General features: G+C 36.4%; 1 protein-coding gene across 9 annotated transcripts in view; it reads right to left on the bottom strand.

Moving 5' to 3' along the window:
* Positions 1 to 17,714, bottom strand: part of ptprfb (protein tyrosine phosphatase receptor type Fb) — a 229,339-nt gene that overhangs the window by 87,778 nt on the left and 123,847 nt on the right. For all 9 annotated transcript variants that reach the window (XM_087811318.1, XM_087811319.1, XM_087811317.1 and 6 more), the window contains one exon: positions 17,310 to 17,451. In XM_087811318.1, the coding sequence (XP_087667444.1) occupies positions 17,310 to 17,451 (142 nt within the window). The remainder of the gene's footprint in view (positions 1 to 17,309; positions 17,452 to 17,714) is intronic.

Genomic DNA, 17,714 nt, shown 5'->3' with positions numbered 1-17,714 from the left:
ACATTTTTATTTATTTTCTTTCACATAGTGTTTGATATTCTTATATATTATATATTATATTATATATTTAATTACATAGCCTTTTCAATTCGGATAATACTGTCAATTTATTGAATTCAAAAGGCTACGATTAAAAAAATATTAAATTAATAAAATGTATTTTTGAATTATTCGAATTATAATATTAAATTCTATGTGTAAAAAAAAAATCATGTATTTTGAAAATACTGAATTATTTAAAAAAACAACAAATCCAACTTCGCAATGTAGGAACTATTTACTTTACATTCCAAATAAATAATTTAATGCTTAAAGAAAACAACATTTTAATTCAATCATTTACTGAAAAAGGTTCACCCAGGCATGAGTTGCTCACATTCTTGACCAGGTTTAACCTCATGGAACAACAACACAAACAGCAATAAGTCTATTTTAAAATATATTTAAAAAAAAAATTTTAATAGAAAAATAACTATTTTTTTAAAACTGCAGTATTACATGGATTGTACATCTTTATTATATATTATTTTCTACTGTGTGTTTTCATTGTGTGAGTTTATATTTCACAAAAATAACAGAATATGTTTAATACATTTATTTTCAGTATGTTCTTTAATAGTTTTTTTTTTTATCACTTTTGCTTAAATATATTAAATGAATCTATTGTACTATACAAACCCCAACAATACAGCAATACTAAGTATTCATTATTTCTTGTAAAGTACCTTTATAGACAAATTGTGTTTGTTTTTTGAAAATATTTATATTTAAAAATAGATTTTTTTTAAGCTTTCATTTTCATTTTTAATTACTTTTTTATGACTCAGCATATATTTATAAAAAATCCTTTTCATCTTCAAGTCCGTAAAAATGTTTCGTTCCGCAGTGAAATATTTCAAGAGATATGGAATCAACGCTTTTATCAGAACCATCTGTCGACACGTTCGTATCGTTCACTAGTTTCTGCCAGAACATCAACACTAAGGTGTCAAAGGTTTGTTGTCGTTTGTTGATCGTGGTTGCCGTGGAGACGCGCCAAAAACAAAGCAGAGCAAAAAAAGGTGCGACGATGAGTTTTAATCCGAACTAATGCTGTCGTGACGCAACCTTTGAAAAAACACTTTTCCTTGTCTCTGACCTCTGACCTCCTGCCACACCCCTTGAGAACCTTCCTCAGGAGTTTCTACAAGAAAGATGGCGTCAATCCCAGCTACTCAGGGGACAGGGGGTCACCTTTGACATCTTGTTTTATTATTTATAAATAGATAGAACATGCTTTATCCTTTTTTTTTCACTTGTCCCATATAGCAAGGATCATAGGCTAGTAGATCAAATCAAACTTTTCATCAATCTTTTCTATATATATTATTTTCTTTAATTATATTTATTTCCACTTTTTTTTTCCTCAAGCTGGATTTTTCTAAAATGTATTTTTTATCTTGTATTTTTGTTTAATAGATCCAGAAATTACACTTAATTTTGTTTCATATAATTTATTTCATCAAGCATTTATTTATTGACTATTTGTGTTGTTGTTTTTGTTTTTTAATTACATTTCACATTCCCTCTTTGAACCAAATATTAATGTATTGTGTTTAAAAAAAATGAATAAACATAAAGTTGTGTTATTTATATATTTTTGTAATATTTTTTATTTATTTTTATTTTACTGTAAACTATATTGATATATATATAAGAGTCTCTAATCATTATTATTGCTTAATTATCGTCTCCTATTTAGTAAAGTTCTTTGTCAAGCAGTAATTTCAGATTTTATTTGTGTTTTTTGAGTATTTCGTTAAGTATTTTAAAAATATTTTTTTGAGGATTTTTTGAGGATTTTTTGAGGATTTTTTCAGGATTTTCTTGAGTATTTTTTCAGAATCTTTGAGAATTTTTTTGAGTATTTTTGTTGTCGTTTTCTCCTCCATTAGCAGGTGAACTCTGGCGCCGGAACATCCAGGTCTCTGTCATGATGGGAAGCGACGGATCCGACAGGTCATTTCTCCAGGTGTCACAGGAAGTCGGCGAGCGTGACGGCGGCAGAAACGACTCGAGCGCGACAGTTCATCGACGTCCTTCACGACTCTTGCGGTCACGTGTTCGTGGCCGTAATTACGGCGAGCGCCGCCGCGAGGCTTTATGAGTTTCCCCCCAGATTGGCGCCGGATGAAGTGGGAAGTGGCAGGTCGCCGTGATTAAACCCCGGCTAACTGGGCCGCGCTGACAGCCGTTACTTATTCTCTCGCTCGCAGTTAATGACGAACACGGCGTCGGCGACTCGCCGTCAACAAGATCAACTTTCATCACGACCGGTTTTTACGCCGCCGATGATTTAGATCCTGTTGAATTATGGGATATTTCTAGGATACAAACTCTAAAGGTGACGATTACCTTAAAGAATTTTAAATACACAGTTTAATTTAAAACATTTTAACTGTAACTATGAAGAGCTTTTATGTTTTTTTAGTATAAATGTCCACATACGAGCTCTCTGCTGCCACCTTCAGGCCAACTGCAGAACATTCATTTTCTTAAGCAAGAACGATTTGTGGAATATTTGTAAACCTTCTTCTTATAAACACTTTGATAAATATACACGTTTAATTTGCTAATTATTTTTGTTTATTTCTGTATATTTTAATACGTAATGAATAATCATAGCGAGGAAATGTGTCATCAATTAAATTAAACTACATCAAAAAGTAAATCAAATTCAAGTTACTGTTTCACAATTTTCGGGAATTTAATATTTTTAGGTAAAATAAATGAAAAATGTATTTAATATTTGGATGAATCATTAAAAAAAAGAAAATAGTGCCTCCGTAATGGCGGGAAAACATGAGCAGACCAATCAATGTATTAAGTAGAAGGAAGTGAAAACGATAAATATATACATAAAATTAAATTGATATATTGAATAATGAATAGAATCATGAAAATGTATGTAAAAGGTAATAAAGATTAATGTATTAAGAAGTGAGTTCATTAAAATCAAAGGATTAAGATAGAAACTAAAGAAAATGCTAATGCTAATGCTAAAAACACTAGCATAGGAGAAGCGAGTAGCTCAGAGAATTTGGTAATTTAATAATTAATTAAATAAATAAAATAATTAAAAACTAATTTGATATTTTGAAAATTGCCTTTTGAAATATTTTGAAGAATAATCGAAAAATAGTTATCGAGTTTTGGCGGGAAAACATGTGCAGACCAATTGTAGGTGAATAATGAATAAAAATCATCAAAATTTAATTTAAAACAAAATAATTGAGATGAAAATATTTAGGAATTAGTTCATGAAAATGAATTTAAACTTATGACACTTACACTTGAAAAAAAGGATTAAGTTTAAGACTATGCTAATGCTAATGCTACAGATGCTAGTTTGAGATTTGAATTCAGCCTCCATTAAAAAACACCTTTTCTTTTAAATAATGAGAAGAAAATTGTCTGAGGGCCGAGTCTGAAGTTCTGGAGCCGGTCCAGCGGTGAGGTGTGTGTGTGTGTGTGTGTGTGTGTCGTGTGCAAGTGTGTGTGGAAAGCAGGTCAGGGTGAAAGGACTCCCATTAGCCAGCTCATTGAGTGCAGGTATTAGAACCCCCTCGACGTACAGCGCAGCCATCCATCCAGTCCAGGGCCGCGGCGCCCGAGACTCGGCGGCCCCGGCCCCCCCGGCCCCCCCGGCCCCCGGGCTAATGGTCGGAAACCTTGATCCGGGCGCGCGGCTTAAACGCCCGCGGGCGCCGTTATTAGCGAATTAAAAGAAGATAACATGTAAGTAAGTAAGTAAGTAAGTAATATATATTTATATAGCGCTTAACATGTCAAGGTAGTCGCAAGGCAGGAAGTGTGTAACGAACATGTAATGTCAGGCAAAGTGGTTACACGGGGAAGTGAAGCCGCGCGAGGTCGACCCGAGGGCCACGTGTCTTACGGGGTCACTGTGTGTGTGTGTGTGTGTGTGGAGGGGGGGGGGTCGCACTAGAACACAATCCAGATGCTAATAAAGCAGAGAATCAGTGTGTGTTTGTGTAGATAATGCGTATTTCATCTTCAAACAGTTAGTTCCTCTGTGATTTCAATTAAATCTGACGTTTTTTATTTCTTTTTTTTCGGTTCGTTTTTTGGCGGGAAGGAGGGTTATTTATTTATTTATTATTTATTATTTTTAACTGAAACTTTATCGATCAGATGTGTTGAAGATTCAAACAGACTTAACCCATTTTTTTTAAGCAAAGTACAACAAGAAAAAATCTTAAATATTGTTTTGATTTGTCTAAATGCAAAAATAAATTAACTTAATTGAATGAATTTGAATATGAATAAAACTTATTATTTGTCTTATAGATTGAATGACTGTTTTATCCCTTTATTTATTTATGAATAAGCCTCTAATATTTATTGTTTTCTAGAAAGTTACCTTTTAAATTGATCATTATTTATTATTAAATGTGTTTATTAAACTTGAACTATTCTTTTTTCAGAAGAAACAAATATATATATATATATATTCATATATCATCATATTTCTATAAAACCTTATTATTATTAATTATTATTTTATAACACTCAACACTCAACTCAGCAATTTTATCTTAAATAGTATTATTTTATTTAAATATATATATATTATGTTCTTCTACCCTTCCTTTTTTCTTAAACTAGAAAAGACTAGTTTTAAACCTGATATTTTAATTTTTCAAATAACCAAAATATACATATATTGTCTCATACTTTTGTTATTATTCTAATATAAATAAAACACTTTTTCCTTTTTTTTATTAACCAGATTTTATAAAAATAACGTGTGTTTTAGCTTCAGTTTATCAGTGAAAATATCTCTGAGTTGTCGTTTGTAAACTCAACACGTCAGAACTTGTCGACCCAGAAGAACCAGGACCGTCGTATTCAATTAGCGCTTCATTCAACGTCACGCTAGCGAAGGATAATTCACATTTCTCTGCTTTTAATTCACCAATAATGGAGAATTTCTACCTGTTTGTTGCAGAACCGGAGCGTCGCCGACGAGCAATGTCACGGAATATTAACGCGCCGGACGAACGAGACTCGGCGCTAATACGTTCCGCCGCGTTAAGCTAACGCTAGCGCCGGCCGCTTGATGAAACCACTGGGTTTTTAAAACTGCAGCGATGCAGAAATATGAATATTCTCCTGATTAACACAACGCTCTGGAACTGAAGGTTGTTCAGATGTTTGTCGACGTCGTCGGATTCAATCTTCTCGAGCTGAGCCAGAACGCGTGGGACGAGCGAGTGGGTCGAAGCCGCCGAGGTCCGGTTAATTTGGCACGAGTGACGAGAGGTCGCGGGTTCAACGACTCCAGCGCTGATGATTCATTAAGAGAGTCAAGAGTCAAACGGTTGCAGGAAATTAAATGAAACATGACACGAGGAACACAAAGGCTTTTGAAGCACTTGCTACCTGTGGACACACCTGTGACCATTTATGGAACTTCCTCTTCCTCACTTTCTCTTCACTCCACATGTTCAAACATCTCATCCCCCAAACTGAGTTAATCTTAATTTATCTAAATTAATCGGAATTAATCTAAATTATCTGAATTTATCTGAAGTGTCTGAATTTATCTTAATTCACTTGAATTAATCTAGATTAGTCTGAATTATCTGAATCAATCTAAATTTATATGAATTTATCTAAAATAATATGAATTTATCTTAATTTATCTCAAGTAATCTGAATTAATCTAAATTATCTGAATTTATCCTAATTTATCTAATTTAATCTGAATTTATCTTAATTAATCTGAATTAATCTAAATTTATCTGAATTTATCTGAATTCATCTAAATCAATCTGAATTTATCTGAATTCATCTAAATGATTCTGAATTTATCTGAATTTATCTAAGTTATTCTGAAGTAATCTGAATTAATCTAAATTAATCTGAATTTATCCTAATTTATCTAATTTCATCTGAAATTATTTTAATTAATCTGAATTTATCTGAATTTATCTGAATTCATCTAAATGATTCTGAATTTATCTGAATTCATCTAAATTATTCTGAAGTAATCTAAATTAATATAAATTAATCTGAGTTAATCTAAATCAATCAAGTTGCTTTTGATGCTATGATTGTCTTCAACATTGTGTTTATCAATCAAAATTAAAAGAAAATATTAGATTATTTAAGAATAAATCAAAATATTTCTCAATTATTATGATATAAACAGTATAAATATATATATTTTAATATTTTCAACCCCCAAAAAATTTAAATAAATATAATTTATTCCGTTAAAATCACCGCTTCAAAGGTTTTATACCAATCTAGAAACATCAACCACAGTCCAAAAGCAGAGATTAACTCCTGATAAGTGCTTGAGATAAGCAGTAAAACAAAGTGTCTCTACAGCTGCAACAATGAGTTCACTAAGAGGGAGTGAGACCAAGAGGGTCTATCAAGTAACTTTCATTATCCTTTGACAAAATCGAAACAAATTTCCACTTTTATTTATTCAATTATTGGTATTTAAAGCTCATTAAACACTTGAAAGAAGACGTGAAAAAGTGTACAAATAACCGGCGTGAGTCACGATGATGTCATCGTTGAATCACGAACGACAGCCACGCCTGGAACCGAACGAACCTGCTGTTCCAAACAGGGAAAGTCCAATTAAAGTGTCAGCGTGAGCAACAGACGATGGAAATACAGAGAAGGGGGGAGGTTTACGTAACCGACCCGGTTCCAGTCTTTGTGTTGGATTTGAATAAAGAACGCGGGAAGATTAAGTTGTCAGAAAAGCGCGGGCGAGGTATTAAATCATTCCCGATATGGCCGGTGAATCCATCTCTTCCCCGCGACGAGATTCCTCTGCTGTTTATCCAAGTCGGGTTTGTCGTCCGCACTCCAGAGATATTTATTACTGGCATTGTGTCGCCGTCGCTTTCCGGCGCCGCCACCGGGACCGGAAAACATGTCGGGCAAATAAAGGGCTTTTTTTTTTCCAAACACCGCAGGCTGTAATTTTGTTTACCGGCGTCAAACACTGGGACACGACGCCAACATGGCCGACATGAGGAGCCTGTTTTTTTTAAGATTCTTTCTTTGTGTGAGACGACACTCGTGCTGTTGTGTTGCTTTTCTTCACGGTGTTGTATGGAAGTTCAACGACACATTTATTTAGTTACTATAGTCATTTTATGGTTTATAGGTCAATAATAATAGGGGTTATAAAGTAAATGACTTCAGAATTATTCAGGGCATTTGTTTATTTTTGTGCTGCGATTAAACTTCCGGCCTCTAGATGGCAGCTGTCATTACGTCCCGCAGCTGTAGAAAGAATGAAATCCTGGCGACGACTGAGGACGAGAGGATACAGTGACTCCAGCAGCTTTTAAAGCTGATGTTTGGACATATTTTGGTTCGAAAACAAATGAAAGTAGTTAAAACTGAGGACGAGAGGATATAGTGAGTCCAGCAGCTTTTAAAAGCTGATGTTTGGACATATTTTGGTTCGAAAACAAATGAAAGCAGTTACGACTGAGGACGAGAGGATACAGTGAGTCCAGCAGCTTTTAAAGCTCATGATTGGACATATTTTGGTTCGAAAACAAATGAAAGCAGTTACGACTGAGGACGAGAGGATACAGTGAGTCCAGCAGCTTTTAAAGCTGATGTTTGGACATATTTTAGTTTGAAAACAAATGAAAGCAGTTACAACTGAGGACGAGAGGATACAGTGAGTCCAGCAGCTTTTAAAGCTGATGTTTGGACATATTTTAGTTTGAAAACAAATGAAAGCAGTTACAACTGAGGACGAGAGGATACAGTGAGTCCAGCAGCTTTTAAAAGCTGATGTTTGGACATATTTTGGTTTGAAAACAAATGAAATCAGTTACAACTGAGGACAAGAGGATACAGTGACTCCAGCAGCTTTTACAGCTAATGTTTGGACATATTTTAGTTTCAAAACAAATGAAAGCAGTTACGACTTCATCTTTGTTATTAGCTTTTGTATTTTTGTAGGTCGTTTCCTAGATCTGTTTAGTAAGTTAACATTATTACTTCTGCATCTTCTAGTTCTATTAAGTTAACTCTTAATCTGATGAAGATTGTATGTTAAAAAGACCACATGACACTGGAGGTCTGCATGAAGAATTATCCCAGCAACCCAGGGTAAGACGCAGCGTTCACCCTAGACAGGTTCCCATTCCACCACAGTACATATTATACAAACTTATGAAAATAAATCTGTAGACACTCTTTCTTTCAATCTGGGAGGAATTGGGAGTTCCTGGAGTAAACCCATGCAAGCACAGGGAGAGCGGATGGAGAAAGAATCAAAGGTCAGAGTTCACTAAAAGTAGTTTCAGTTTTAGTGTCATTTTTCCCATCACCATGCGTTTAGCATTGATTTAGCCAACGATGCTAACAGCAACTCGCTCTTCCTCCGAGCTGAATCTAAATAAGACGTTCTTAAGACTTTCTCTCTGGGCTTTGAAATCCCGGCACGTCACGCCTGACCTTTACAAAGTCTCTTCCCGCCGCATGTCGGAAGAAGAACATCAAAAAAAAAAGGAAAAAAGTTGCGGCGTCAATTTGAAGCGGGATCCCGCTAACCCGCGCGACGTAGCGGAGGCGGCTAATGATGAAGCTTTTGATCCGCCAGCCGCCAGATAAGGCTCTCATTTAGGGAGAGGTCAGCGTCCCCCGGAGGACAAAAGAACCCTTTTCCTGACGGAGGAGGATTATCCTGATATACCTGCGAACGTATGCGACGATCAGACGCTATAGGAGGAACTTCTATACAAACACATGAAAGTCAGACAGTTTTTTTCTTGAGCGTTTGAACATTTATCAGCAGCTGAAGACGTTTACTGCATCACTTTAGATACAAACTGTCAAAATAGATCATTATGGTAGTGATGTGTAGATGAAGCTTCATAAAGTAGTGCTGTGTTGTTCAGAGGTCAGTAGGTGGCGCCATCCGTTTACAAATGATGTTTCATTGGAACAGGAGAATAAAGGGAAATAGTGCAGAGACGCCATCTAGTGGACTCTGAAGATAATGACACTGATTCATGAGGCTTCACTACATAAGTAAGTAATTTGTATTTATATAGCGCTTTTCCAGACCAGGGTCACAAAGCGCTTAAAAATCAAAACAATACTCAATAAAATATATATCTTAAAGGTCTAGATAACACCGAGACAAACACAGGAGTTTTTTGTTTTTTTTACTACTTTACAGGTTTACTTTTTCAGTGAACTTGAGTGAAAGATGTGTCTTGATGTGTAAAATATTGTAACTTATATAATAAAATAATATTTAATATTATTCAGACAGTACTAATCACTAGAAGATAAATTATACTTCAGACTTTAAATTATTTCCCTGATATTACTCGTTTTTTTCTCATATTTAAATCTTTAGAATTTCAAGTATTTACTTATTTAATTAATACAATTCATACAATTATTTAAAACACTACAATATTTTTTTTTTTAAATCAAACAATAATTCTTGTCTATATTTTTATATTTTTCTGGTGGCAAAAGATGCAAGATCTTTTTACACATATTTATTTATATTTTTTACTTTTTTTTAACATTTGAAAAGAAGGTTTGCAATTATTTTGATGGTAAAAATACATATGAATAAATAGATCAAACGGACCTTTTAATAAACAAAAATAATTATTACATTTTTATAAAATATATTTAGTATTGTCTGACAAAAGTGTTTTGATATCAATCTCTATTCAATTAAAATGTTGTATTTTTAAATGAATGTTAATAATGATTTTTTTTTAATAATTCATTTAAAAGTCCAATAAAGAAAAGGTGTTATTAGCTTCGTTCTAAGAAGTTATTAACAATAAAAAACGCTCACGACAGCTCAAGTGTCTCGTCGTCGTTCATAACGAGTGTCACGTTAATGAGAAGCGAAGCTTCATTAGTCTTGTCGCAGGAGCTCCTGGTCGTGGGCCAGTAAAAGTCTATCCCAGAGTTTGCGACGACACAGCAGGTCGTGTTGATCGAGTCGTCTTCATTAGCGCCGTCGTGCGACGACCACCGGTGTCGCCCGTGATGGAAGTATGACACACGACCTCGGCGCCGGGCGAGCGACAGCGGATCCATTAACTTTTCTTTTTTTTTAAGACGCTGGTCAGTAACAATCCTCCATCAGAGTCGACGCTTCATCTTCTTTCCATTTCCAAGCCAAAATAAGAAAAAAAAGCAGCTTATGTAACGCGAGCGGTCGCTGGACCGACTCGAGGCCTTCGAGCAAGCGTGACCTTCTCCAGCGCGGGGCGTGAGAACCGCCACAAAACAAACAGCGACTTTAACAACGTGACGCGACTACAAAGAGACCCGAGACCGTGGAAGTGCTGCTGAAAACTTGATTTTTTCTGTTGGCAGCTTCGACCGTCAGTCGCCTCTAAGGCAACACTTGCTGACGACTAATGAGTCGACGACTTCTGCGAGGAAAACCTCGGATTGTCTGGAGTCGGAAAAAGATTCTATTTGAATCCTGTCTGTAACATTTAGGTGGAAGCACCGGGACGGACCGGTGTGGGTCAGTGTTGAGTTAAGAGGGAGCTTTGCCTTCTGGCTCAGCTTCTTTACAAACGTATAAACGTATGACTGACCTTCGACTCATCTCGAGAGCGAACACGCTTGAATAATTACATCCACCGAGGAGGTAAGTGATCGTCTGTATCTGTCAGTCGACAGGAAGTTGATGATTAACGCCCTTCTTGTTGAACTCAATTACCATCTGGCTCCACAAATATTTTGGAGGATACAATGTCAGTGGTACAGAATTTTTTCTTTGACAGTCGACCATTAGCACGAAAAACTATTTAAAGTGTGTCAGTGTGTGTATTTATTTACAATCAATTGTATATGTATAATATACAGTATATAATAAAAACAATATAATATATAGACATTAACGATGTGTAAATCCATAATTTTATTTTCTTTATTATTCAAACAAAAAGTATTTCTTCAATTTCTCTGTGTTTTTTTTACATTGAAGCTCGATGCTTAATTTGAGAGGTTCTAATTTTATCTTTATAATACTTTTTTTCTTCTGTTAATCAAATTATTTAATTTAATATTTTCAAAACTGTTCTCATGAATAAATCATTGAAAAATGCATTTGTTTTTCGTTTTTTTTAACATTGTACTTTCTTCCTTATTAATACAACGGTTTTATTAAAAACTTTATTTATTTTAACAGAAAACAGACAATGTAGAAAATAATAAAAATGTTCTTAAAATAATATACTCACAAAAAAACAATGAATATGAAGAAATATACATATTTATAGGGATGCTACCTATGCTAGCTATGCTAAATTAACTGTTTATTGATTTTTATTTTTACATCCAATATTGACTTTGGGAGAGTTGTAACCGTCTTAATTCCTTTTTCTTCATATTTTTAATTATTATATTTAATATTCTAAAGAATGTTCTTTTCAAAGAAAAGAGAAAAAAATGTTTGTTTTTCCTTTAGCTATGATTATTGTAGCATCTTTTTCTTTTTTTTAGTCATTAATATTTTGTCGTCGTAAACAAACTGTTCTACTTTAATTTTATATTTGTTTAATATTTACAGCAACTAAAAGAATTACTTAAATTAAATGACACGTATTTCTTTTAAAATATTATAGCAAAACATAAATAAATTTTTTTAATTATTCTCTTTTAAATACATAATGTTTTTAATGAGACAAAAAAATACACAAAAGAAGTTTAACAAGATTTTTAAAAAGGCAACAAAAGCGAGGAATTAAAAAAACATGTGATCTGCTCAAGCTAACGCTGCATTAGCATTAGCGGCGTGGGAACGTCGCTACACACGACGCCGCGAAGGAGCTCAAGCTTCGCCGGTGCGAGCGTCATAATCCACGGATTGGCAGCAGAACATAAAGAGCCCGTATATGAAATAATTCTAATTAATGCTCAACCTTCCTCTGCGCCGCTAACACCCGTAATCCCGCTCGTCTTAGCGGCTATAATGACTTCAGCTGAACGATGACAGCGTCGCGTGGACGCCACACGCCAAACAGGAAGTTTGTTCGTCCGAGAATCTTCACGAAGCAGCTTTACTGAGACTCAAGGACACGACGAGAACATTTTATCCAATAAAGGAAAAAGTGCTTTAAAAACTCTCCAGAGAGTCGTTTATCTTTGTTTTCTTCCCGTCTGCTTCCTCATAAACACCTTCATATTTATATAACGGCCAAGTGTGATGCTAACAGTGTTAGCATTCATTTGTGCTGATTCATCCATAGCACTAGCTTAGCATATCCAAATGTTTTGAACATTATTTAGCAAAATAATAAATTGGCGAGTTAGTTTTTTTAATTAGTTGTTGTTTAACACAATTTGTTGTAACTTTTAGAGTATTTGTGTGTTGGTTCTGTTATCAGCAATATGTATTTTTCTTAACTCTTGTGTTATCTCTGGGTCAAGGTGACCCGAAGGCCCATAAACAAAATGTGTTTGTAGTATCCCTTGTGTTATCTCAAGGTCAAAGTGACCCGAAGGCCCGAAAACAAAATGTGTTTGTGGTATCCCTTGTGTTGTCTCAAGGTCAAGTTGACCCGAAGTCCCGAAAATAAAAGGTGCTTGTGGTATCCCTTGTGTTTTCTCTGGGTCAAGGTGAACCACCTCCACATATATATTCAGTATGTATTTATGGAAGCCAGGGAGGTCGTTGACCTTTGACCCATTCGTGTTAAATTTCTTTTTTTCCTAAATATTTTAACTTTTGTATTTGAATTCATTTTATTCGACTGTAAATATTCAAACATATTTTTATAAATATTCAAAGATAAAATGTATTCATTCTTAGCTGCACAGGAAGTTAAAAAAAAATTGATTTTTTTATATTATTTGTCATTTTCTTGAGATTTAAGTGACCCTGATTGTTGTGTGTTACATATTAACGTGTTATTAGCTCCACAGGAAGTTTATAAACAGTCATAATTATATTGATTGATTCATTTTCTTGGTGATTTTGTTGAACTGTGATGTTGTGTGTTGAATATCTTCGATTGTAACTACAAACAAACAACGGTTTTAATGCTTTTCCTTCGTTTTCTACTTTAAAAAAACCTCCTATCTTTAGCGTCCAGGAGCGTCTGAGCCGTGGACACGATCTTTCCATCACAGACATTACCAGGTTCACCAGACTCTTCTCTCTGCATCATTAACATCGCAGAACAAACACGAGTCGTTTCCTCGACACCCGCCGCTCGTGTTATTAACCTGATGATTTTCCAGCCGAGTCCGAAGATTGTGATCGACACAAAAAAACGCCGAGTGCGTCGTTCGTGTATAAATAGCCGCTTCTCCGACGCCAACAGTCGTTTGCTCTTGGCTCGCCGCCACCCGGGCCCCGGGGCCTCGGTCCTGTCTGAGCACGTCCACCGAGAGTCTTGTCGCGGCGGCCGATGGCTCGCCTCCAGGTGTACGTGCCGACTCACCTGGAAAACACGCCAGACGTGTCATGTGGTCGCCGACGAGTGTTTTCTCAGAACCGGCTCGGCCAGGTAGCGTCTGAGGCTTGCGTGCGAGGCTTGTTTACGGAGGATCTTTCCAGGGATACTGGAGACGGGTGACTCCGGGATGGTTTTAAGTTACTTAAGGAGATTAATGCAACCGCTGGAGCGGCGTCACGCGATAACTTCGTGTGAATTAGAGCGAGAACAGACGTCTTTAGATTATTATTGCTCAAGTCACGTACTCAGGTTAGCATGTAGCTGCTCTGGTATTAAACATGAATTATGAAGTAACAAGATTATAGCAGTGGGTGCTATGTAGTAATTGTATCTGCAGTTTAAGAAGAGTTATACTAACAGTTGTAGAAACAGTTGTAAGTACGTAAGTGTGCTAACAGTTGTAGTAACAGTTTTAGTAACAGTTGAAGTAACAGTTGAAGTAACAGTTGTAGTAACAGTTATAGTAACAGTTGTAGAAACAGTTGTAGTAACAGTTGAAGTAACAGTTGTAGAAACACTTGTAGTAACAGTTTAAGTAACAGTTGTAGTAACAGTTATAGTAACAGTTGTAGTAACAGTTGAAGTAACAGTTGTAGCAAAACAGTTGTAGTAACAGTTGAAGTAACAGTTTTAGTAAAAGTTGAAGTTACAGTTGTAGTAACAGTTGAAGTAACAGTTGGAGTAACAGTTGTAGTAGCAGTTGTAGAAACAGTTGTAGAAACAGTTGTAGAAACAGTTGTACTAACAGTTTTAGTAACAGTTGTAGAAACAATTGTAGTAAAAGTTATAGAAACAGTTGTAGTAACAGTTGTAGTAAAAGTTGTAGTAACAGTTGAAGTAAAAGTTGAAGTAACAGTTGTAGTAACAGTTGTAGAAACAGTTGTAGTAAAAGTTGTAGTAAAAGTTATAGAAACAGTTGTAGTAACAGTTGTAGTAAAAGTTGTCGTAACAGTTGAAGTAAAAGTTGAAGTAACAGTTGAAGTAACAGTTGTAGTAACAGTTGTAGAAACAGTTGTAGTAAAAGTTGTAGTAAAAGTTGTAGAAACAGTTGTAGTAGTAAAAGTTGTTGTAGTAAAAGTTGTTGTAGTAGTTGTAGAAACAGTTGTAGTTATAGCTGTAGTTACAGCTGTAGTAGTAGCTAAAAGTAGTAGTTAGTCGTCGTAGTAGAAGCATTTTTAATAGTAGTTGTTGTGGTTCTTGATCCATCAGTACTTTTTGTGGCAGTAGAATAAATTGATTTTTATGTAGTTGCAGTACCTGGGTTAAGGGTTAAAGGTTGCAGAGGTAGTACACTAAGTCAATATACAATTAGTGGTATTAAGAGAGACTAGTATTTATAACAACATGGAATATTGTTAGCTTTTGTAGCTCGTGTAGCATTGTTAGCAGAATTGATAAATAAGAGTGTTAGCAGTAGTATACTAGCTATTTTTACAGTTAAAGTTTGAAAAAGAACTACACTTAATAATTGCACAATTAGTGGTATTAAGAGAAGCTAACATTTATAATAACATATATAATTGTGTTTGAACTGATGTCAGTAGTTATAGCAGTAGCTCTTGTAGCATTGTTAGCAGCTACACTGGTCTTGCCGTCAGGAAGTGACTCTAGTAAAAGCTTTCATAACATATGTTCTACACATGTTTGTGATAGTTTATTAAAAGCACATTTAAGCAAAATAAAATCCCCAAGAATGAGATTATCAGAGTATTAACTGCATCTTCTTCCATGTTTACAGGCTCGCGCCGCGCCGTTAGCATGATCGCCTGAACACAGCGCCGCAAACATATGTGATTCGTATGTGAAACGGCGAGGGCCCGACGGACAACAGCATCCATCAAACGGCGAGTGTCTGGATGGCACTTGACTCCGGGGCCGGCGGCGAGGAAGCGATGGCGGCGAGGAAGCGATGGCGGCGAGGAAGCGATGGCGGCGAGGAAGCGATGGCGGCGAGCGCGACGACATGCTAGTCACGTCCGTGGGTGAGAACAGTTGCTCTGTGTTGAGTAAGAATGTTGTCCGTCTCCATTCCTCGCCGAGAGTTTGTTGCCCTCAATACTGGTGATTAATTCCAGCTCTTTCATGTGCCCTTCATGTCGCGCTCGCCCGAGTCTCGTGTTCGCAACAACATCCCTCGCCGCCGCACCAGAGAAACCCCTTATTTTTCATCGCCGAAAAAAAAAAAAAAAGTCCCTTCGGGAAGATTACGCAAGCGATGATATCATCGGCTCGGACCGGGGAGATAAGAGCGAGGGCTGCCGTGACGGGATGGATGTGGAATATATCGGGAGGAGCCAGTCGGCTTCGGATGGCGGAGAGAAAACTACGACTTGTTTTAGGGTTACTGAAGAAGAAGCCCCCCGGGGGCGACAGGGCGCCAACATGATGAAATTACGATTAATTAAGGCGGAGGTTTCGTCGGAGCGGCGAAGTGGAAGAGCGAGCGGCGGCGAGGTGCCGAATCTGGAGCGAGAGGAAGTGGAAGGAGGGCGGCGGAGGTCACTGTCCTCGGGCGAGCTAGCTTGAGCTCTGTCCACGTCAAAGAACAGCCTTTTATTTGTTAGCCGCGCGCTAACACTTTCGTCCTTAGCTTTACTTTTAACATTGAAATACATTAGTTTTCTAAGTACACAGCAGAAGAAGAAGATGCTATACTAGCATGTGATGTACTCAGGTTAGCATGTAGCTCCTGAAAATACAATCAATTATTAAGTTCAGTAACAAGATTGATAGTAATGTGTAGTAATTGTACAGACAGTATTAAACTGTCGTAGTAGTAGTAGGTAGTTGTACTAGTAGAGGCAGTGTCAATAGGAGTTATGGTAGTTGTAGCTCCATCAGTACTTGTTTAGGTAGTAGCACCAGATATAGCAAGTAGTAAAGGAAACATTTCAAGATAAAGTACCTTCAGTCAAAACTGTTATGATTGAAGCAAACGTTTCTAGTTGCGGTAATACAAGCAAGATGCAGCTGCAGTGATCATGCTAGCTATTTATAGGATTACTTACATAGTTATAGAAGTAGTATAAGTACAAGGAGAAGGTGTAATTGTCACCTAATAACGGAAGTTGTGACTGTACTACACAGTACTTACAGAGGTAGTAGTGGCGGCTGTTTTAGCTTTCTTAGCACTGTTGGGAATTACAGAGGTAAGGTAAGGTAAGGTAAGGTAAAACTTTATTGATCCCTCACTAAATAGATGTAAAAATGATTGTCGCTGCTACTGATGTTTTCATCTGGCAGCGCAATTTCTCGTACAGTATTTAAGTATCACCACCAATTTTTTTTTATAGTACATGTTTGATGTAGTATACAAAAATAATCCGAAATTTAAAGGACACACAAGTAAAAAAGTTATTTGGGGCTAAAACTAGATTTGTGTGACTGTATAATATGTATTTGTACTTTGTTGATAGTAATAGTAGTGGTAGTTGTATCGGTAGTACAAGTAGTAGTAATAACAGTGGTCAAAGTATTACTGCATATCGCGGCGTTTGCAGGGGAAGCCGTTTCGTTTTGTTAGCATTAGCATTAGCAGCATTGCAGTAGTACCTCAGATGCTAACATTGGGAAAATCAATGCAGTTGTACTCTAGATGTGAGTACATCTGGTCGAAGCCTCGTTCATGTCTGGATATTGATTTGCTGTCGGACGTCTGAGGATAAATGGTTGCAACAGTCGATACGTCGTCGTGATCTGAGCGTGAACCTTCTCTGACGCCGTCCATCACAGCCTGACACGGCATCAGCGTGAATCAAAAACATGTAAACAATGTTTTCGGTGGAATTAAACCGGACTGACCTTCCAGGACCGTGAGTTTGGCGCTGGTGTTGATCTCGCCGGCGCTGTTGGTGGCCGTGCACTCGTAGATGGCCTCGTCCCTGTGCGTCCTGAGAGGCTGGATCCTCAGAACCGAGCCTGAGCCGTCGTCGAACTCTATCACCTGAGACCAGAAAAAAGATTTCAGTTGAATCAGTCGTTCTTCATTTTTCATCAGTTTAAAGTTATCTTCATGAACAGTATTTACTGTAGTTTCCTCTGAACCTGTGAAGACATAAAACAATTTCCAATATGATTTATAGATATTTCCCCTTTTTCTATGTTAAAATATGTACAAATATGTATATAAAACATGTAATTTTGGACGTGAACTAACAACTAAATAAAAAGCTCCCCTGGCTTCACTCTCTTCTTCACCAGCTGTGT

The sequence above is a fragment of the Callionymus lyra genome, chromosome 16 (assembly GCF_982586985.1).
Source record: "Callionymus lyra chromosome 16, fCalLyr1.hap1.1, whole genome shotgun sequence".
Taxonomy (NCBI): domain Eukaryota; kingdom Metazoa; phylum Chordata; class Actinopteri; order Syngnathiformes; family Callionymidae; genus Callionymus; species Callionymus lyra.
This window is presented reverse-complemented; position numbering and strand designations above follow the sequence as displayed.